Below are 22,716 nucleotides of genomic sequence, written 5' to 3' on the forward strand. Positions count from 1 at the left end.
AAGACAAGAACCACATGACCTTATCGATGCAGAAAAGGCATTTGACAAAGCTCAACACTCATTCATGATAAAAACTCTCAGCAAATAGGAATAGAAGGAAAATTCCTCAACATAATAAAGGACATTTATACAAAGCCAACAGCCAACATCACCCTAAATGGAGAGAGTCTGAAAGCATTCCCCTTGAGATTGAGAACCCAGACAAGAATGTCCTTTATCACCACTCTTATTCAACATTGCCCTGAAGGTCCTAGCCAGAGTGATTAGGCTAGATAAAGAAATAAAGGGCATCCAGATTGGTAAGGAAGAAGTTTATCTCCATTTGCAGATGACATGATCTTATACACAGAAAACCCTAAACAATCCGCAACAAAACTACTGAAACTAATAGAAGAGTTTGGCAGAGTCTCAGGTTACAAGCTAAACATACAAAAATCACTTGGATTCCTCTACATCAACAAAAAGAACATCGAAGAGGAAATCACCAAATCAATACCATTTACAGTAGCCCCCAAGAAGATAAAATGCTTAAGAATAAATCTTACCAGAGATGTAAAAGACCTATACAAAGAAAACTACAAGACACTACTGAAAGAAACCAAAAGAGACCTACGTAAGTGGAAAAACATATCTTGCTTATGGATAGGAAGACTTAACATTGTAAAAATGTCTATTCTACCAAAAGCAATCTATAGATACAATGCAATTCCAAACCAAATTCCAATGACATTTCTAATGAGATGGAGAAACAAATCACCAACTTCATATGGAAGGGAAAGAGGCCCTGGATAAGTAAAGCATTACTGAAAAAGTAGAAAAAAGTGGGAGGCCTCACACTACCTGATTTTAGAACCTATTATATTGCTGCAGTAGTCAAAACAGCCTGGTACTGGTACAACAACAGATACATAGACCAATGAAACAGAATTGAGAATCCAGACATAAATCCATACACATAAGAGTAGCTGATATTTGACAAAGGCCCAAAGTGAGTTAAATGGGGAAAAGAGAGTCTCTTTAACAAATGGTGCTGGCATAACTGGATATCCATCTGCAAAAAAATGAAACAAGACCCATATCTCACACCATGCTCAAAAGCTAACTCAAAATGAATCAAATACCTAAGTATAAAATCTAAAACAATAAATGTCATCAAAGAAAAAATAGGGACAATGGTAGAAGCCCTAATACATGGCATAAACAGTATACAAAAACATTACTAACAATGCAGAAGAGAAACTAGATAACTGGGAGCTCCTAAAAATCAAATACCTATCTATGCTCGTCCAAAGACTTCACCAAAAGAGTAAAAAGATTACCTACAGACTGGGAAAAAGTTTTCAGCTATGACATTTCCGATCAGTGCCTAATCTCTAAAATCTATATGATACTGCAAAAACTCAACTACAAAAAGACAAATAACCGAATTAAAAAATGGGCAAAGGATATGAACAGTCACTTCACTAAAGAAGACATTCAGGAAGCTAACAGATACATGAGGAAATGCTCACGATCATTAGCCATTAGAAAAATGCAAATCAAAACTACAGTGAGATTCCATCTCACTCCAACGAGGCTGGCATCAATCCAAAACACACAAAATAATAAATGTTGGAGAGGTTGTGAAGAAACTGGAACACTTACACACTGCTGGCGGGAATGTAAAATGGTACAACCACTTTGGAAATCGATTTGGTGCTTCCTTAAAAAACTAGAAATAGAATTACCATGCCACCCAGCAATCCTACCCCTTGGAATATATCCTAGAGGAGTAAGGGCCTTAACATGAACAGATATATGCACACCCACGTTCACTGCAGCACTGTTTACAATAGTAAAAAGCTGGAAGCAACCAAGGCGCCCATCAACAGAAGGATATATAAATAAATAATGGTATATCCACACAATGGAGTACTACTCATTAATAAAGAACAATGATGAATCTGTGAAACATTTCATAACATGGAGGAATCTGGAAGGCATTATGCTGAGTGAAATTAGTCAGTTGCAAAAGGACACTGTTTAAGACCACTATTACAATAACTGGAGAAACAGTTTAAACAGAGAAGAAAATATTCTTTGATGGTTACAAGATGGGGGAGGGAGGGAGAGGGGTTTTCACTAATTAGATAGTAGATAAGAATTACCTTAGGTGAAGGGAAAGACAACAAAATACAGGTGGGGTCTGGACAACTAGACTAAAGCAAAAGCAAAGAAGTTTCCTGAATAAACTGAACACTTCGAAGGCTAGCGTAGCAGGGGCAGGGGTTTGGGGACCACTGCTTCAGGGGACATCTAAGTCAATTGGCATAATAAAATCTATTAAGAAAACGCTTTGCATCTCACTTTGGAGGGCAGCTTCTGGGGTCTTAAACGCTAGCAAGTGGCCATCTAAGATGCATCAATGGGTCTCAACCCACCTGGAGCAAAGGAGAATGAAGAACACCAAATACACAAGGTAATTATGAGTCCAAGAGACAGAAAGGGCCACATAAACCAGAGACTACATTAGCCCGAGACCAGAAGAACTAGATGGTGCCTGGCTACAACCGATGACTGCCCTGACAATGAACACAACAGAGAACCCCTGAGGGAGCAGGAGAGCGGTGGGATGTAGACTCCAAGTTCTCATAAAAAGGCCAGTCTTAATGGTCTGACTGAGACTAGAAGGACCCCGACCAGACCTTCTGTTAGCTCAAGACAGGAACCATTCCCAAAGCCAACTCTTCAGACAGGGATTGGACTGGACTATGGGAAAGAAAATGACACTGGTGAAGAGTAAGCTTCTTGGATCAAGTAGACTCATGAGACTATGTTGGCATCTCCTGTCTAGAGGGGAGATGAGAGGGCAGAGGGGGTCAAAAGTTGGCCAAATGGACACGAAAATACAAAGTGGAGGGAAGAATGTGCTGTCTCATTAGGGGGAGAGCAATTACGAGTATATAGCAAGGTGGAGGTGGGGTAATATACATTTTTGTACGAGTGACTGACCTGATTTGTAAACTTTCACTTAAAGCACAATAAAAATTAAAAAAAAAAAAAAAAAAAAAATTTTTTTTTTCCAAAAGAAAAAAAAAAGATTGAGGTTGTCAAGGATTTCAGTTTACTTGGCTCTACAATCAACACTTATGGAAGCGGCAGTCAAGAAATCAAAAGACTCACTGCATTGTGCAAATCTGCTGCAAAGGACCTCTTTAAAGTGTTGAAAAGCAAAGATGTCACCTTGAAGACTAAGGTGCACCTGACCTAAGCCATGGTGTTTTTAATCACCTCCTATGCATGTGAAAGCTAGACGATGAATAAAGAAGACGGAAGAATTAGTATCTTTGAACTGTGGTGTTGGAGAAGAATACTGAATATACTATGGACTGCCAGAAGAACGAACGAATCTGTCCTGGAAGAAGTGCAACCAGATTGCTCCTTAGAAGCAAGGACAGTGTGACTATGTCTCAAACACTCTGGCATGTTGTCAGGAAGGATCAGTCCCTGGAGCAGGACATCATGCTTGATAAAGTAGAGGGTCAGCGAAGAAGAGGAAGACCCTCAATGAGATGGACTGACTCAGTGGCTGCAACAATGTGCTCAAGCACAGCAACGATTGTGAGGATGGGGCAGAACCAGGTAGTGTTTCATTCAGGGGCGCTGTTGAGTCAGACCAACTTGATGGCACCTAAGAACAACAGAGAGGGCCCGACTGTGCTAAGCTCTAGCGTGGGGAACCAGAGTGCACATTCGGAGGATTTCAATTTTGTGTTTTTAAGATTAGTCTTGCCCGCTCCTGGTGGCAGGGTCTAGGGAAGGGATGGCAGGCACCATGTCTGGCCAAGAAGGTGGCAAAAAGAAGCCTCTGAAACATATCAAGAAGCAGGCCAAGGAAACAGATGAGGAAGATAAAGCTTTCAAGAAGAAATAAGAAGAAAAGCAGAAGAAACTTGAATTAAAAGCAAAGGCTACACGGAAGGGCCCCCTGGCCACGGGTGAAATTTAGAATAGGGCAAAAAATAAGCTGTTCTTTGCGACTGAGGCGATGGTGACCCTTGATTCCATTCCTATTTAAACATCTAGATTCCCTGCTGTAATACTACTGCCACCTACAGTTAGAATGAAGTGTTGTCTTGGGGCCTGCTGTACAGTTAAGAATAAGCTTTTGTGAAAAAAAAAAAAGAAATAAAAATACTCTTGCTAAAATTACTTTTGTATACATTGTTTTTTCCTTCCTTGCAGTCTATTTCCTCGTGCTTTCTATCCCTTAGAGTGACCTCTAATATCTTGAGACAACAGCATGGGAAAGCCTGTGCTAGGCCTTTTCTTTTAGTACAGAAGAAGACTGATAAGTGGGAAAAACCAAGCAGATTCTATAGCCTCTGTTATGTTCACGCTTCATTCATTTGTTCAAATTTGCTAAATGCCTCCTCCTTGCTGTGTGAGAAGATGGGAACATAGAGATGGATGGATAAGACATGGTCTTTCTCAGTCTGGTAGGGAAAGACAGATTTGCAAAGAATCATTTAAAAGACAGCACAACAAATTGCTAGAGAGGCTGTACAAAAGGGCGATTAGGACCAGAGGCACCACTGTCTCCTTGAAGCAGGTGAAGTAGGTAAGGGCCTCAGAGGAGGGGTAGGGATGGTTGGTTTACCAGGACAAGGGGTGGGAGCAGAGGCAGGGCAACAGTGACAGAGCAAATGGTGTCACTAGCTCGTAGGGGAAGCTGGAGCTCCTGATGTGCTGCAGATGCTTGCCTGGGGCTGTCCTCCTAAGAAACATGGTCCAGTCTCTTGTTTTTTTCAGCCAGAATCACAATGTCTCCTAAGCTCCTGTGAGTTTCATGACTAAAGAGTAAAATGGAACCAAGCAGTCATCACAGAATGCAGGCCTATGTCCATGGAAATCACTTGAACTTTGCCCTCATCAAATACTTCTCCATTCCTCCCTGCCTGTCTCTCTTACCATCTATGGCTTCGCAGTTCTAGCAGGCCAAAGTCTGAACTTTTGGGTCAGACATCTCCAGTCTCTTTATACCACATCTTAACCACAGAAGCCCATGAGCTCTTTACCAGAGACACCATGGACGTGGACAAAAAACTCTCTGGGCCTTTACTTCACTAGCTGGAATGCCCTTCCCCTGCTTTACCTAACATGCACACACTCAAACACCACAGCTCACAGGTGTGGCTGTCTGTGAGGCCAATCTCCTCACCCTGGGACTCAGCCAGAACCACATGCTCCCTCCTCCTCTATTACAGTAGTGTATCAGACTGGGTTATAGTGAGAAGATGATATAAGTAGGTAAGTTAGGACGAAGGAGGATTATACAAATAGCACATCTTGTGAAATATCAAAGCACTGTGCAAGTATTAACTGAATTAGTGGTATGTACATAACAACTGTATGTTAGACATTTAACCAACATTCACAAATCACAGACTAGTTTCTTGACATTTCCTTTGGATCTTAATAACCTGACATACTGGTATGTTTATTTACATTACTACTCCAATAAGAAAAGCAGACTTCACATTTTGGAACCTACAGAAAATGCTTTCTCTTTGTTAGCTACTGTCCCAGCCCCACCCCCAATCCGGTTCATGACTTTGTTCAAGATACGCACCCAGCACTCCTGGGTTACTCACCAGAGGCTTTGTCTCCACAGACCACACAGTACTCTACCACCTGGGGCCGCTGGACGTCGGCCTTCCCCAGCAAACGCTCGACAGAAGCAGAATCCGTGACGATCTGAGAAGAAATCAGGAAATAAGCAAGGTGTTGATTAAAAACCAGATCACTGAGCAAAGTAATGTTTAACTGTAAATTCCTAATCCTCAGTTTTTAAGGAGGAACTCTGGGCAGAACAACTGGGAAAATTCCACCCACAACATGACCTGATATCCGAAACGGTCCTGCTGCTCACCGACTGGGCCCGTTCAGCAGGTTATTTTCCAGAGTCAGGGAGGGTCTCCACTCATCTACGTTCTTGTATCTGGCTACCTCAGCCACCCAGGACTGGAGCCATGTGGGCAACCACATACAGATGCTCCAACATGCAGTATTTATGGTCCTTCTGGCAGCCTCTCTATTCCCATTAAACATGGGAGTATGCAAAGAGGTGGATTTGCCAGAGAAACAGCCAGTAGACAAGCTCTATTACCTAATTAAATAACCAGGTTTCTCACTGAGCCAGTTGGAGATGAGAGGACTAGAAAAGGTATGTAGTCTCTGAAATCTGCTATTTCCTCTTCATTTGTACCAACTGTCTAGGTGACAAATAGTGCTACTCATCTCAGAGAAAACTGTATCAATATAAAACAGGGGAAAAAACAGTTGTTATTAAAATATATCTGAATTTGAGCCAATGATAAGCCTTAAAATGACTTTATGTATAGTGGGAACATATACAGAAAACATTACGTAGAATCACCTCTTGTGAAATATGCAATAAAATCTACAGCCATCCTTTCACAAACGAGGAGTACTTGAAATAAGAAAGGAGGAATTCTGATTTCAGATGGTTAGAATGTACTCTCGGAAAGGAAGGAGGAGACACTATTTACTACCTGCAGTGTAAGGTGTCTCAAAAATACCGTTCTGAAAGCCCAGCTCTATCAGAAGGAAAAAATTCTTTCCTTCCTTAAATTTCTTCATAGTGGAAAGTCCCAAAGAAAGTACCTTAACCCTGACTAAACATGGGACCCTAGCCTCAAGTATCTATTCTCTAAGTTAGGAAATTTACGCTTCCCCACCTTATGCTGAGCAACACTCCTGCTTCCCTTCAACCCAATGCTCCTTGTGCTTCTCCTTCCTATGCCCTGTCCCTGACCTCACTCCTCCCTGCCAGAGTAGGGAGAACCAGGGCATAGATGGAGGCGAGAGCTGAGGGAACCAGAGCTAGCAGCTCACAGGAGTAAGGATGGGCAGGACATAGGGACCAGGTTTGACAATCTGGACAAGGCAGAGGTCGTCCTGCTGTGGCCACCACGTGGCCTTAGATAGGAAAAAATTCTCTAGTGCCCTCCGTGCCAGCTTGCTAATGGCCAGTCTCCTGGGGGCTACTGATTTTTCCTGTCTCAAACTCCATCCCCTCTGAGCACTGTACCTGGCTGCCCTTTGGGTCTTGCCACTCATTTGCTGTTTCTTTCTTTTTTTTTTTTTAACTTTGGCCAAAGCAGAAAACTTGCCATGTTTTCAGGTCCCCAAAGGGCCTTCTAGGGATAGATTTGGCCTCCAAGGCAAAAGTTTAAGAGTCAGGAACAAGTTCAGAAGCAGAAGTGCTGAAATGAATGACTGTTCAGCAGGCCTTACCTGGATCCTGCCAGGGACGAGATTGTCAGAGGTGGTGAATATGAGCTGCTTGGCGCTGGATGTCTCCGGTGAAGCCAGGATCACCTTCCCAGTTCCAGCTCCATCTGGGCTGGTTAGGATGAACTGCTGTTTGGGGGATCCGGAGGCGTCCACTGCAGTGACTATCTGGATCTTCTGTCCTGTCTGCTGGTCTGTCACAATCTACAAGACACAACATGGAGGCTGCCCTCAAGGAACACCGTGCACCTTGTGCACATGTAGGTGGTGCTCAGAAGCGGTGGTTGCCAAACACCAGTCCCTGAGCCAGTGTGGTCCAAGATGCCGTTTCACCAGTCCATGGTGAAATGAAAAAAAAAAAACAAAACAAAACACAGTAGTGAATTCTTCAGAAACTAATTTTCAGAAGGCTAGTTTTATTCTAGGATTATACCTTTCCTGCTATTTTTAGAATTAAAATGCCTTTCTTTTATGAAATGAAGGCAATAAGTAATAAACAATAAATGATAGGTTTAACTTAAAAAAGAATAATATCCTTGACCTAGCATAATAAAATAACATGGGCAAACAAAAAAATTGGGAATGACCACTTTAAAGATGGGCCATTTCTGAAGGGAAGGTCCTGTAAATAATCTTGGCTTGGGCTGATGGAATGCAGGGAGTCCCTTCCTGACACATACTCGACTCACCATTGATTGACCCTGCTTCTACCACCCACCCAACTCACTCCCATTTCTAGATTCTGAGGTCTTTAAGGCAGAGACCACGTGTGACTCAGGGCCAGCAGAGGGCTGGGCACATGGAGAGAAGAAAGTAAAAGCTTGTGGGATACACTGAAGGCAGTGCATGCTGACTCTGGAGAACTCCTTACTCTGAAACGTCAAGGGCCCCCACTTTTCAGAAGCCACAGCTGTCAGAGCCTACCTCCTCCCAGAGTTGTTGGCTAACTGCACTGGCTGCAATAAAAACCGTCGCTACAGCACAAGCGCCCTTTCTTATACCCACTTATGAAATTCTTTGAAACTGTTCTAATCCCTGTCCTGCCCCTTTCCCAGTCCACGTGCCCCTAGCTTGGAGCACTACCCACCTCTCCCTCAGGACACCAGCAGGTCCCCACTGCAAATGGGACTCGGGTCTGTTGTTGCTAGGATATGGGCAAAGGGAGATGTGCTGCACTTCTGGCTAGAATTTGGGTTCAGTTTTGTACAGCATAACACATTTAACGGCAGGTGTGGCATCTGCACCACCCCTTGACAGACTCTTCCTTTATGAAACGGAATTCCAAGGTTCAGACAACAAACTCACAGAGTCTGATACAATAGCTCTGTCAACTCTCCAGTCTGGAAACCAGACAATGTTAGTTTTTTTTTAATGACATAAGGAAAGAAAAGATTCAATCATTTAACAAATATTTGTTGAGTGTCCACTCTGTCAAGCACTGTTCTAGGTACTAGAGACAGGGACATGAACAAATAAAGGTCCTGCCTTCCTGAAACTAACCTTCAAGCAGGGAAAACAGGCTGTGAATAAAGACATGACAGAGTATCAGTCAGTGTAAGTGCCATGGGGAAAGGTGAAGCAGAATAAGTGAACGGAGTATGACACGGGGAAGGAGGCAAGGGGGCAACGGTGGAAAGAAAAATTTCTCTGAGGGAGTGACATTCGGGCAAACACCTGAATGAAGTAAGACAGGAAGCCATGGCCAAGTGTGTTGAAGCTGGGAGCCCAGCAAGAGCAAGATGAGAAAGAACAGGAGAGGAGCAACGTAAGACACAAGAATAAATTCTTCGCTAATAGCTGGATAAAAATCCTAGTATGTCACCATTTCCAACTGAAGGACCAAAGATCTTTAAGGCTGAAAAAGAACAGACTTAGAGAGAAGGAAAGGAAATATCTCTCATTGTTTCAACCCATGACATAGCCAGAGTCCCCTGGAAAAGTAAAACATGATACAGAAAACCTTGTGAAAAGAATTCACTTTTAAAAAGCTTTCCTACCCAATCCTCAACTGAAAGATCTCAGACACAGGTTGGGTGACACACATTTCTCAGCTGCCATAGAAGGGACTCCTGCCTTGGGTGGGAGGTAAGTAAGATGGCCTCCAGAAGGTCCTCATAACCTGAGATCTGAAAGTCAAATGTTTGATTTCTTTTTTGTCTACCAAATCTTATTTCCTTTCTAAGCTGTTTTCCCTGTTAAGAAACGAAATAGTATGTAATCGAGAGGGGTCTTCAATTACTAACTAAAACCATGGTGAGGCTAGTAATTCCACCACACGTGGCATGTTCAGAGATAAGGCATGTCATCTCCTCTTGTGCTCCTTCCCAGTGCTCTTGGCAGAAGCATGGAAGGTATGGGGCCCAGGTAGGTGGTGGAAGGTAAGAGTTGGTTATGTCTAGACAGGGACAGAAGGTCTTGGTGACTGTGCATAACACATATTCCAAAGCTCTGATCAGCCTTGTCTTTTTTTCCCCCCAAAGACTCAATGAATGACAATTTTCTTTTGTTATTTTGTTTGTTTATTCTCCCCTCCCAAGATATCTGTACTCTCCATTTAGAGAAATCTCCTCCATGGGGAAAAAAAATCCCCGTAATACCCTACTGGAATCCAAGGGTGATCATTGGGCAGAAAACCAAAGAACCATACCCACTGCCATCAAGTTGATTCCGACTCATAGTGGCCCTATAGCACAGAGCAGAACTGCCCCACAGAGTTTCCAAGGAATGCATGGCGGTTTCGAACTGTTGACTTTTTGGTTAGCAGCCGTAGCACTGAACCACTACGCCACCAGTGACTCCATTAGGCAGAGACCTTGCTAATAAACACTAGCAGGTGGGCTCCTGTTTAATGAGATGAAAAAATGTCAAATTGAGAGTAGGTACCCAAAACTCACTAATGTTTATACCGCCTGTGGAGGAGAGGCAAACTTCATCTACTTGGAACAATTGTTCATACTCCTTGCCTGCCAAAAATAACACAGCAGGGGTAGGGGAGCAAGGTAAGAAGGGATTTCTTATTTTTGTGTCAATTTTAAGGCCTCCACAGCCTGGCTATAGTCAGTGCTGCTAAAATGCTTGCTTTGAAAAGGCAAATTTGATCCAACGCAATTGATGTGCTAGGTGACAATGTGAACATACTGGAAATCTTGTGTTTGTTTATGCACAACTTCTTCATGAGAAACACTAAACCCAGAAACACTAGGTGAAGGCAAAAAAAAAAAAACACCCACCTGAATCGAGTTGTGTAAGAATACACAAAACACACACACATCAAACATTTACCAGCCACCTCAGTTCCATCAATCTGGTGTTAAAACTTTCACTGATTCTAGAAAACTGTTCTTCCACCACTTCACAATAACACCCAAGCTGCAATCCTTCTTCCATGAGTCAACTTCAGGTCCTTTTCAAGGTACAGTATCATATATACGGTAGTATTTATATCTTTCTTAGCCATTTTACATGTGTAAAACTGTGCAAGTTTTTATTTGGTTTATATCTGACTTTTAATGCATCACTGGCAAAGTCTTTGAGGATTATGCTACTAAACCCATGTGATGGTTAAGATTGTGTGTCAACTTGGCTGGGTGATGATTCTCAGTGTTTTGGCAGTACAATGTCATGATCGCTTTCCTGTTGAAATCTGATATGTGATCATCCCCATGATGGAATCAGCTGACTGGTACTGGCAGAGGTGGGGCCTGTGGCGGTTCACCAACCCCTCAGCCTTCCTCTCTCCACCCTCTGCCACCTACTTCCTTCCTGTTCATCTTGCCAAGGTTTTTGGCTTGTTCTGGATCCTCTTGTCTGACCTCTGGTTCTTGGGACTTGAACTAGTGGCGTCGATCTTGGGAGCCTGTGAGCAAGAGTCCTGTTCCCTGACCTGCCCGTCTTGGGCTCACCAGCCCCCGCAGCTACATGAATCAGGAGAAACCTTGTGGTCTTGCCTGCCGACTTTGGGTTCCTTGACTTTCACAGCCTGTGAGCGAGAGCCCTGTTCTCCAACCTGCCAATCTTGGGTTTACCAGCTTCTGCAGCTCCGTGAATTGGGACAGGCCTCTATTCTGATCCACAGACTTGGGACGTGACCTGTTTTCTTGATGTAAATCTATGTATTTATACGCTTTACTGGTTTTATTTCTTTAGAGAACCCAGCCTAAGACGCCCCATTTTGCCCATTAGCTCTGTGGTTTTACTGCTGACTCCTGCACACCATGGGAATTTTCAGGAATGCATATGTCATATTCTAGCAGAACTGACTGCCCTCTACCAATCCAGGGCCCTCTCTAGCTCTAACACAAAAGGCCTTCAGCTCCAACATGTAAACATTCTCTCCATCACTCTCCTCCACGTTGTCAGCTCTCTGGTCCAGCCAAGCTGTGCTCTCATTATTTCTATCGCAAAGGAAAGCCTGTAAACTGACAGCCTACGGGCCCAAACCAGCCACTGGATAACTTTTGACTTCTATAATCAAAGTTTAAAATTTTTAAAAAAGTTGGTTGCCAACATGTAAAATTAAGAGTATTTTCCATAAAAATCAGATTTACATTTCTCTTGATAACTAGAAGCCCTGGCCATCTGGGGCCCAAATTCCCCCATGGTACACACTGGTGGGAGCTGGGTAGGGTGGTGGACGCGACGTTAGATGAGGCATGGGCTCTCTGGTTCCCCTGAATTCTCCCCTTGCCCACCTCCTTCATTGCTGCCTTGCCCTATAAACATCTGAGCTTGTGCTCCCTGAGACAGGCCTTTGCAGCTAGAGAGACACGAATGGGATGCTTGCTCTACTGTTTCCCAGCTGCACCAACTTAGACCAGGTACATAAGGCCTCTGAGCCCCCAATTACGTATCTATAAAACAGAATTACTGGGAGAGTAAAAGGCTATTATGTGTGTGAACGTACTTGGTAAACAGCCCAGAATGTAACAAGATCTGAGGAAAAGCATTTCCTCCCTCTAAGCTTCTCTCCTCACTTAGGGAGTTCTGTCTTTACCCTTTTATCTCATCATATTTCTGCCATCCAGAAAGTCAAGACTTTCCGACTGCATTTCGCTCACTCTTTCATTCATTCCTCAAACATTTACTGTCTACTTTGTACCAGGCAGTGTGCTAGACAATGGGCATATGGAGATAGCTCCACCCTCATGAAGCTTTTAGTTTAGTGGAAGACATACGCAATACACAAGTAAATATAGTAGTAACCAACTTAAAATTATGATATGTTATAAAGGAAAAGATCAAATGAGCTTAAGAGGGAATAACACAGGCACTTAACTTTACAAAGAGAAGTCAGGCAAGGCACAAGGTGGCATTTAAGCCAAAATTCAAAGCTGAGGAAAAGGCAGATAAAGGTTGATGGAAAAGCATGTTCCAAAAAAGGGGAACGTTCTAGCATATGAAAAGCCCCTAGAGGAGGGACTTCCTTGAACTGCTCACAGTGCAATGGACAACAAAACGTGGCCCAAGAGTCGAGAGAGGGAGGCGTGCCAGCCCTGCAGGCCCTTGCTTAGGCTCTAGTTGGGAGCTTGAATTTCACTCTAACAGGAAGCTACTCAGGATCCCCCCACCCCCCCCCCGCCCCAAAATACAACTTCAGATTTCTTACACTATAATATGCACTACTTCTCAGATTGTTACACTCTTGTTTCAGGTCAGGGTATATTAGAGAATATGGACAGCATACCAAAGGACAATAGCAAGAGTGATTAAATTAAAAAAAATTTTAAAAAGGTAAAACAATCCACATATGAGCAGCTGATATTTGACAAAGGCCCAAAGTCAGTTAAATGGGGGAAAGGTAGTCTCTTTAACAAATGGTGCTGGCATAACTGGATACCCGTCTGCAAAAAAATGAAATAAGACCCATACCTCACACCATGCTCAAAAACTAACTCAAAATGGATCAAAGACCTAAATATAAACTCTAAAACAATAAAGATTATCGAAGAAAAAAATAGGGACAATGCTAGGAGTCCTAATACATGGCGTAAACAGTATATAAAACATTACTAACAATGCAGAAGAGAAACTAGATAACTGGGAGCTCCTAAAAATCAAACACCTATGCTCATCCAAAGACTTCACTGAAAGAGTAAAAAGACTACCTACAGACTGGGAAAAAGTTTTCAGCTATGACATTTCCGGTAAGCATCTGATCTCTAAACTCTACAGGATACTACAAAAGCTCAGCTACAAAAAGACAAATAACCCAATTAAAAAATGGGCAAAGGATATGAACAGTCACTTCACTAAAGAAGACATTCAAGTAGCTAACAGATACATGAGGAAATGCTCACGATCATTAAAAAAATTAGAAAAATGCAAATCAAAACTACAGTGAGATTCCATCTCACTCCAACGAGGCTGGCATTAATCCAAAACACACAAAATAATCAATGTTGGAGAGGCTGTGGAGAGACTGGAACACTTATACATTGGTAGTGGGAATGTAAAATGGTACAACCACTTTGGAAATCGATTGGGCGCTTCCTTAAAAAACTAGAAATAGAACTACCATACGATCCAGCAATCCCACTCCTTGGAATATATCCTAGAGAAGTGAGAGCCTTAACATGAACAGATGTATGCACACCCATGTTCACTGCAGCACTGTTTACAATAGCAAAAAGATGGAAGCAACGAAGGTGCCCATCAATGGATGAATGGTTAAATAAATTATGGTATATTCACACAATGGAATACTACGCATTGATAAAGAACAACAACGAATCCGTGAAACATTTCATAACATGGAGGAATCTGGAAGGCATTATGCTGAGTGAAATTAGTCGGCTGCAAAAGGACAAATATTGTACAGGCCACTATTATAAGAACTTGAAAAAAAGTTTAAACAGAGAAGAAAATATTCTTTGATGGTTACGAGAGTGGGGAGGGAGCGAGGGAGAGGGGTTTTCACTAATTAGATAGTAGATAAGAACTATTTAGGTGAAGAGAAAGAGAACACACATACAGGAGAGGTCAGCACAACTGGACCAAACCAAAGCAAAGCAGTTTCCTGAATAAACTGAAAACTTCAAAGGCCAGCATAGCAGGGGCAAGGGCTTGGGGACCATGGTTTCAGGGGACATCTAAGTCAACTGGCATAATAAAATCTATTAAGAAAACATTAGCATCCCACTTTGGAGAGTGGTTTCTGGGGTCTTAAACATTAGCAGGCGGCCATCTAAGATGCATCAATGGGTCTCAACCCACCTGGAGCAAAGGAGAATGAAGAACACCAAATACACAAGGTAATTATGAGCCAGGAGACAAAAAGGGCCACATTTACCAGAGACCACATCAGCCTGAGACCAGAAGAACTAGATGGTGTCCGGCTACAACTGATGACTGCCCTGGCAAGGAATACAACAGAGAATTCCCGAGGGAGCAGGAGAGCAGTGGGATGCAGACCTCAAATTCTCATAAAAAGACCAGACTTAATGGTCTGACTGAGACTACAAGGACCCTGACCAGACCTTCTGTTAGCTCAAGACAGGAACCATTCCCAAAGCCAACTCTTCAGACAGGGATTGGACTGAACCGTGGGAAAGAAAATGATACTGGTTAAGAGTGAGCTTCTTAGATCAAATAGACTCACGAGGCTATGTGGGCAGCTCCTGTCTAGAGAGGAGATGAGAGGGCAGAGGGGGTCAGAAGCTGGCTGAACGGACAAGGCAATACAGAGTGGAGGGAAGGAGTGTGCTGTCTCATTAGCGGGGAGAGCAACTAGGAGTATATACAAGCTGTATATAAATTTTTGTATGAGAGACTGACTTGATCTGTAAACTTTCACTTAAACCACAACATTTCAAAAAAAAAAAGGTAAAATAAAGTCCATTTAAAATTTTTCTGACTTAACAAAAAAGGTAAATAAACCTTCTTTTCATACATAAATTTAACTCATATGAACATTTAGCCCAACCAAGTCAATCTCTAAAAAGTTCAGGTAGATAAAATATGTGTCAAAGTTTTCTTCCCTGAATAACTTTAAAAAGTATCTTCTAAGCCAGATTTACTGGTCCGAGACAGACTGGAGGAACCTGAGACTATGGCCCTTAGACACGCTTAACTTGGAAATGAAGTTATTCCAGGAGATCACCTTCTGGCCAAATTATAAACCAAACTCAACCAAACCCATTGCTGTCAGGTTGATTCCAACTCACGGTGACAGCAATGAGCTGAACTGCTCCATAGGGTTTCCAAGGAGTGCCTGGTGGATTCGAACTGCTGATCTTTTGGTTGGCAGCCACAGCTCTTAACCACTATGCCAACAGGGTTTCCAAACTATAAACGGGCCTATAAAATAAACGATTAACACCCATGAGGAAAGTGCTCCTTAGAACAACCACTCCTATGAGACCAAAAAGGTAACATCTGCCCAAAATCAAAGATGACAAAGCAAGAAGGTGCAGGAAAACTGGATGAATGGAAACGGGGAACTCAGGGTAGTAACAGGGAGAGTGCTGACACATTGTAGGGTACAATCAATGTCATGAAACAATTTGTGTATAAACTAATGAATGGAAAACTAATTTGCTGTGTAAACCTTCACCTAAAGCATAATTAAAAAAAAAAAAAATCAAAGAAAAAACAGATAAATAAAATTGGAAAAAAAACAGTGGAAGAAATTAGAAAACACAGACAATATAAAATTAGGGAGAAAAAAAGGTGTCTTCTAAATACACTCAAGGATTTTCAGTGAGAGATTGAGGGAAAGTGCTTCAAATTAAAAAAAAAGATCTTTTTACCCTTCTTGTCTCATCTAAAGGGGTATTGGGGGAACTAAGAAACACCTGTGAAAATCATAGCTCAGGGACACAGGCCCACTGAAATACTGAAATTTAATCGTAAGATTTTAGAATGCTTTCCCTACCCCACACCTTACCAGCACACCAACAGGGGCTCCAGTATAATAAAGCGGATTACAGCTGAAAGAGTGGCAAGACACAGACGATCCAAGGAGGAATAGGTGAGGAAGCCCAAAGATAAGAGAGACAACAATAAGGATGCTAGAGGAACCTGAAGACTAATACCAATGCTACAACAAACATTAAATACAACCCAACTCCTAACCAGATAAAAATGAATCCTCACATTTGAGGGCTATTTACTGTAGCTCCTATTACCTGATACAACTGATAATGTCTGGCCTTCAACAAAAAATTACAAGGCATGCCAGATGGCAAGAAAAAGCATAGCCTGACAAAAGCAAAGCAAAGGCAAAGCGAAGATCAGAACCAAAGTCAGATATCAAATAGGGAGTTTAAAATAAGTTTGACTAATGTATTAAGGGCTCTAATGGAAAAAGTAGACAACATGCAAAAACAGATGAGTAATATAAGCTGAGAATATCAAAAGGAAATGCTAGAAATCAAACACACTATAAGAGATGAAGAATGCTTTTTAAAAAATAATTTGTTTTTGTTAAGAATATACATATAGCAGAACATATCAATTCAACAATTTATACGTGCACAATTCAGCGACACTGATTACATTCTTCGAGTTGTACAATCATTCTCATCTTCCTTTTCTGAGTTGTTCCTCCTCCATTAACACAAACTCGTTGACCCCTAAGTTTCCTATCTAATATTCTGAGTTGCTATTGTCAATTCGATCCCATATAGATAGATCTTAAAAGAGCACGATGCTAAAGGCAGACATTCTTTACTAGTTAAGCTAAACTACTGTTTGGCTTTAAGAAGACTTCAGGAGTGAAGAATGTCTTTGATGGGCTCACCAGTAGACTGGACATAGGCAAGGAAAGTATCAGTAAGCTTAAAAGATAGGTCAGTAGAAACTGCTTTAACTGAAATGCAAAGAGTGAAAAAAGCAAAGCCAGAACAGAATGTCCAAGACCTATGGGACGATTTTAAAAGAGGTAACACACAGATAACTGGAATAACAGAAAGAGAAGAAAGATAGGATGAAGAAGATACATTTGAAATGAGAATAGCTGAGAACTTCCCAAAATTAATTACAGACACCAAACCACAGATCCAGGAAGCTGAGAGAACACCAAGAAGAATAAAAAGCTGAACAAAACTACATCTGGGCACATCATAGTCAAACTGTAGAAAATCAAAGACAAAGAGAAAATCTTGAGAGGAAGCCACAGGAACGGGAAGGGACACCTTACTAACAAAGAAGTAAGGATAAGAATCATAAGCAGACTTCTCATCAGAAATCATACAAGCAAGAAGAAAGTGAAGTGGAATATTTAAAACGTTGAAAGAAAACTCCATCAACTCGGAATTCCATATTGAGTGAAATTATCCTTCAAAAGTGAAGGAGTAATACAGATTTTCTCAGACAAACAAAACTAAGGGACTTTATCACAGCAGACTTTCCCTGTAAGAGATGGTAAAAGATCTTCTTCAGGGAAGAAAGAAAACAATATAGCTCAGAAACAAGGGAAGAGCTTCAGAGAAGAAATAAAAAAAAGAAGGGAGAATAAAATCTTTTACTTTTCTTATTCTTATTTGATCTAAAATTAACTGTTTAAATTAATAATAGTAACTTATTAGGTGATTATGACACATAGATAAGTGAAATGACTGATAGCAATATCACAAGGGTTGAGAGCGAGGAAAAGGGAATATTCTGTTATGAGATACCTGTACTACACATGAAATGGAATAGTGTTATTTGAAGATGGACCTAGATTAGTTTAAAAAGGATATTTTAAGCTCTAGGGCAATCATGAAAAAAAAAAATCTTTTAAGTGTATTTGATAGGCTACGAGAGGAAAAACTGCTCAATCAAAACCAGAGAAGGCAGAAAAAGAAGCCTCTGGCAATGAATAGAAAACAGTTATACACATAATTGATATTAATCTAAATACATCAATAATCACTTTAAATGTGACTGGTGTACCCCAAACCCAAACCTACTGCCGCCGAGTCAATTCCAACTCATAGCGACCCTATAGGACAGAGTAGAGCTGCCCTATAGAGTTTCCAAGGAGCGCCTGTTGGATTCGAACTGCTGAACTTTTGGTTAGCAGCCACAGCACTTAACCACTATGCCACCAGGGTTTCCGAATGGTTTACATACAACAATTAAAAAACAGAGATTGTCAGAGTAGATTAAAAAAATGAAGACCCAACTATATGTTGTCTAAAAGAAGCCCACTTTAACTACAGAGACACTGATAAAAGTAAAAGGATAAGGAAAGATATAGTATGCTAACACTAATCAAAAGAAAGCTGGAGTAATTATATTAATTTCAGAAAAGGCAGGCTTCAGAACAAGGAAAATTATCAGAGATATAGAGGTGTACTACATAAGGATGAAAAAAAAAACCCACTGCTGTCGAGCTGATTCCAACTCATAGTGACCGCACAGGACAGAGGAGAACTGCCCCAGAGAGTTTCTAAGGAGTGCCTGGTGGATTTGAACTGCCAACCTTTTGGTTAGCAGCCATAGCTCTTAACCACTACGCCACCAGGGTTTCCTACATAAGGATAAAGAGGTCAATTCTTCAAGAAGATATAACAATTGTAAACATGTATGCACCTAGCAACAGAGCATCAAATATGTGAGGTAAAATCTGATAGAACCGCAAAGAGAAATAGACAAATCAACTATTAAAGTTAGAGACTTCAACAATCCCTCAGTAACCGCTAGATCAAGCAAGCAGAAAATCAGTGAGGATATAGCTGATCTGAACAGCACAATCAATTAGCTTGAACTTTTATAAAATATTCCATTTATAAAATACTTGAAAGCAGGAACTCAAACAGTTACTTGTACACCAATATTCACTACAACATTATTCACAGTAGCCAAGAGGTGGAAACAATCCAAGTGTCCATCAACAGATGAATGGATAAAGAAAATGTGGTATATGTATACGATGGAATATTATTTAGTCAAGAAGAGAAATGAAATTCTGAGACATACTATGACACGGATGAACCCTGAAAACACTATGCTGAATGAAATAATCCAGACACAAAAGGACAAATATTGTATGATCCCACTTACATGAAATATCTAGAACAGGCAATTGTACAAGATTATTAGTGGTTACCAGGGGCTAGGGGAGGGGGTAATGGGAGTTATAGCTAAAAGATTACTGAGTTTTCACTTGGGAACAAACTTTTGAAAATGGACAGTGGTTAAATTTTTTTGCTATATACTTTATTACAATGAAATTAAAACTAAAACAAAACACACAGTATAATATACAGTACTCTCATTATCTACGAAGCAGCTACTCAAGAAAAAGAGGCAGCTCTATTTGTACAATGTAGAAACATCTTTAAGAGATTGTTAAGAAAAAGAGAGCGTAACTATGCACAGAATGCCAACACTCATGTAAAAATACCATCTGTGTATTTATATATGTGCTTTTAAGTGTGTATGCAGAGCCTATCTCTGGAAGAATAAAGTAGCAATATGTTAACAGTGTTCTCCAAAAATATATGCCCAAGGTCAAAAAAGCTATGAAGTAAGGGCGCTGGATTTGACTTTATAGTGGGGGCTCTTGCTCTTAACTACTAGGATAGTAATAAAATGGTACTTCATCCCCAACTTTTATAGTTTGAACTTTTGCTTTAAAAGTAACTTAATCAAATGAATGTAAACCCTTAAAATTTTTTTTTATTTTTTAAAGAATGAAGTTCTGTACTTGATGCCCAAGAGGCACAAATCCTTAGTGAAACCTTTAGGCAGGCTGGGTTTTGGAAAGGATTTGGGAAAGCAGGGTCGCTCTTAGGCAGGTGGCCAGAACCAAGTGGGAACAAGTGTGGGTACCTGAATGCGCTGAGGAGAGGCTACTGCAGAGTCAGTGGAGATTATCTGGATGCGCGGGGAGGGGCTGGTCATCCCTGGAGATTCCGAACGAGAAGTCTGAGCACGTGGTACCTGTAGGGGAGAAGTAGGCTGGATCATAATGGGGCTCAGAAAGATGTCCAGTGGTGGCCACAGTCCTAAGGACCACGCCTCTTGCTTCCACTGCTGTGGCCTTGAGTATAAACCCTTGTAGTTCTAGAGTATGGATCTGGGACAAAAAAGGAATCAATGAGATATTGCTACCAGATGGCCCTGAGAAAACACAATCTTAAAATAGCCATTTCTAATGTTGGAAATTAGAGGAAAAAAACCATGTAGGAATTTTCAGTTCTGCTCTGTACAACCTTAATTACTTTATTAAGGTAATCAGAAGAAGCTAATAAAATACCTTTAGAGATGATCTTTGAATTTTCTCACTTAAAAAAAAAATTTTTATTGTGCTTTAAGTGAAAGTTTACAAATCAAGTCAGTCTCTCACACAAAAACTTATGTACACCTTGCTACATACTCCCAACTGCTCTCCACCTAATGAGGCAGCCCGCTCTCTCCCTCCACTCTCTCTTTTTGTGTCCATTCCGCCAGCTTCTAAACCTCTCTTTCCTCTCATCTCCCCTCCAGACAGGAGATGCCAACGTAGTCTCAACTGTCCACCTGATCCAAGAAGCTCACTCCTCACCAGCATCCCTCTCCATCCCATTGTCCAGTCCAATCCCTATCTGAAGAGTTGGTTTTGGGAATGGTTCTTGTCCTGGCCCAACAGAAGGTCTGCGGGCCATGACCACTGGGGTCCTTCTAGGCTCAGTCAGACCATTAAGTCTGGTCTTTTTATGAGAATTTGGGGTCTACATCCCACTGCTCTCCTGTTCCCTCAGGGGTTCTCTGTTGTGTTCCCTGTCAGGGCAGTCATCGGTTGTAACCAGGCACCATCTAGTTCTTCTGGTCTCAGGCTGATGTGGTCTCTGGTTTATGTGGCCCTTTCTGTCTCTAAGGCTCATAATTACCTTGTGTCCTTGGTGTTCTTCATTCTCCTTTGCTCCAGGTGGGTTGAGACCAATTGATGCATCTTAGATGATCGCTTGCTAGTGTTTAAGGCCCCAGACGCCACTCTCCAAAGTGGGATGCTAATGTTTTCTTAATAGATTTTATTATGCCCATTGACTTAGATATCCCCTGAAACCATGGTCCCCAAGCCCCCGCCCCTGCTACACTGGCCTTCGAAGCATTGTTTATTCAGGAAACTTCTTTGCTTTTGGTTTAGTCCAGTTGTGCTGACCTCGCCTGTGAATTTTCTCACTCTTAAAAGCCTGTTATAAAATACTCCTTTTAAGATTACAGTTTCCACAAGAAAGGCTCTGACAACCCTGTAGGGGATGGCAAACGGAAACAACATTACACCAAAAACTGCTGGAATCAGTACTTGCCAACATCTCAGCACCAATGGGATGAGAACGGGGAAAGCCATCACACAAGATAAGATTCAAGGTTATGGGTGGTATCCTGGGCACCTGAAGTGGACACAGTATTTTCCTTTGATTAAGAGTATATTATATAATCAGTCTTACTGAATTGTACATGGAGAAATTATTGAGATGGTATATGTTCTGTTATGTATATTTTTACCACAAAAAAAAAAAAAACTTTATAGAGAGGCGGGGCCAAGATGGCTGACTAGATAGATGCTACCTCGGATCCCTCTTGCAACCAAGACTCGGAAAAACAAATGAATTGATCACATACATGACAATCTATGAACCCTGACCATCAAACACAGATTTAAAGAGTTGGCCTGAGTGACAGAGGCTGAGAACGAACAACCACGAGGAAACAACGACTGCTTTCGGAGCCTGGAGCCAGCGTCCCAGTCAGAAAACCTTGGCGCCGGGCTTTGGACTGGATGCAGGGGAGCTGAGCACGGCATCCTGAGATGCTGCAAACACGGGACACAGCCCTAGCCCCCAGAAATGACCTCGGGGGAAGCCCAGCCAGCGCACGCAGGCAGCGCAGCAACGTGGCTGACTGGAGGAGACGCCACTGGGAGGCAGCAACTGATTTTGGAGCCTGGAGTGCGGCATCCCAGCCAGGGAACCGTGGCGCTGGGCTTTGGACTGGGAGCAGAGGAACTGACCAAGGCTTCTGAGACAGCACAAGCACAGGAAGCAGGCCTGACCCTCACTCAGTGGCAATCTCAACCCAGCCAACACACACAGGCTACACACCCCTTGGGAATCTCAAATAAAACAGTCATCACCAAACAAGATAAGTAACTTTGTCTATATTACGGGGTGCTACTCTCTCCTATTTATCTGATCCCTCCCCTCCCCTTCCCAGACGGCTTCATTAACATTGGAATTTCCTGAGCCAGAGAGTGAAGTGCTCTGTGGTTTTTCTTTTTTTTTCTTTTTTTCTGTCTTTTCCTAACCCATTCTCCTGGCCTGAAAGAAGCAGTTACAAAAAACCCAGGGACCAAAAATCCTTCCCTAATTGGACTAAAAATACAGAACCAGCTCCAGCCAAGCATGTGAGATCCACTGTCTTGGGCTTTCATCCCTACAGGGAACAAGGTGGCTATTATAATGCAAAGGCAATTCTGATAGGGATCTAACTGTAATTGTTTTAGCTGAT

General features: G+C 41.8%; 1 protein-coding gene across 7 annotated transcripts in view; it reads right to left on the reverse strand.

The window, feature by feature from the left end:
* The window catches only part of NR2C2 (nuclear receptor subfamily 2 group C member 2), a 128,803-nt gene that overhangs the window by 34,994 nt on the left and 71,093 nt on the right, over positions 1 to 22,716 (reverse strand). For all 7 annotated transcript variants that reach the window (XM_049863010.1, XM_049863009.1, XM_049863006.1 and 4 more), the window contains 3 exons: positions 20,056 to 20,166; positions 7,300 to 7,500; positions 5,634 to 5,736 (listed from right to left, as the gene is read on the reverse strand). In XM_049863010.1, the coding sequence (XP_049718967.1) occupies positions 5,634 to 5,736; positions 7,300 to 7,500; positions 20,056 to 20,127 (376 nt within the window). In that variant the 5' untranslated portion in view covers positions 20,128 to 20,166. The remainder of the gene's footprint in view (positions 1 to 5,633; positions 5,737 to 7,299; positions 7,501 to 20,055; positions 20,167 to 22,716) is intronic.

The sequence above is a fragment of the Elephas maximus genome, chromosome 20 (assembly GCF_024166365.1).
Source record: "Elephas maximus indicus isolate mEleMax1 chromosome 20, mEleMax1 primary haplotype, whole genome shotgun sequence".
In the NCBI taxonomy this organism is placed as follows: domain Eukaryota; kingdom Metazoa; phylum Chordata; class Mammalia; order Proboscidea; family Elephantidae; genus Elephas; species Elephas maximus.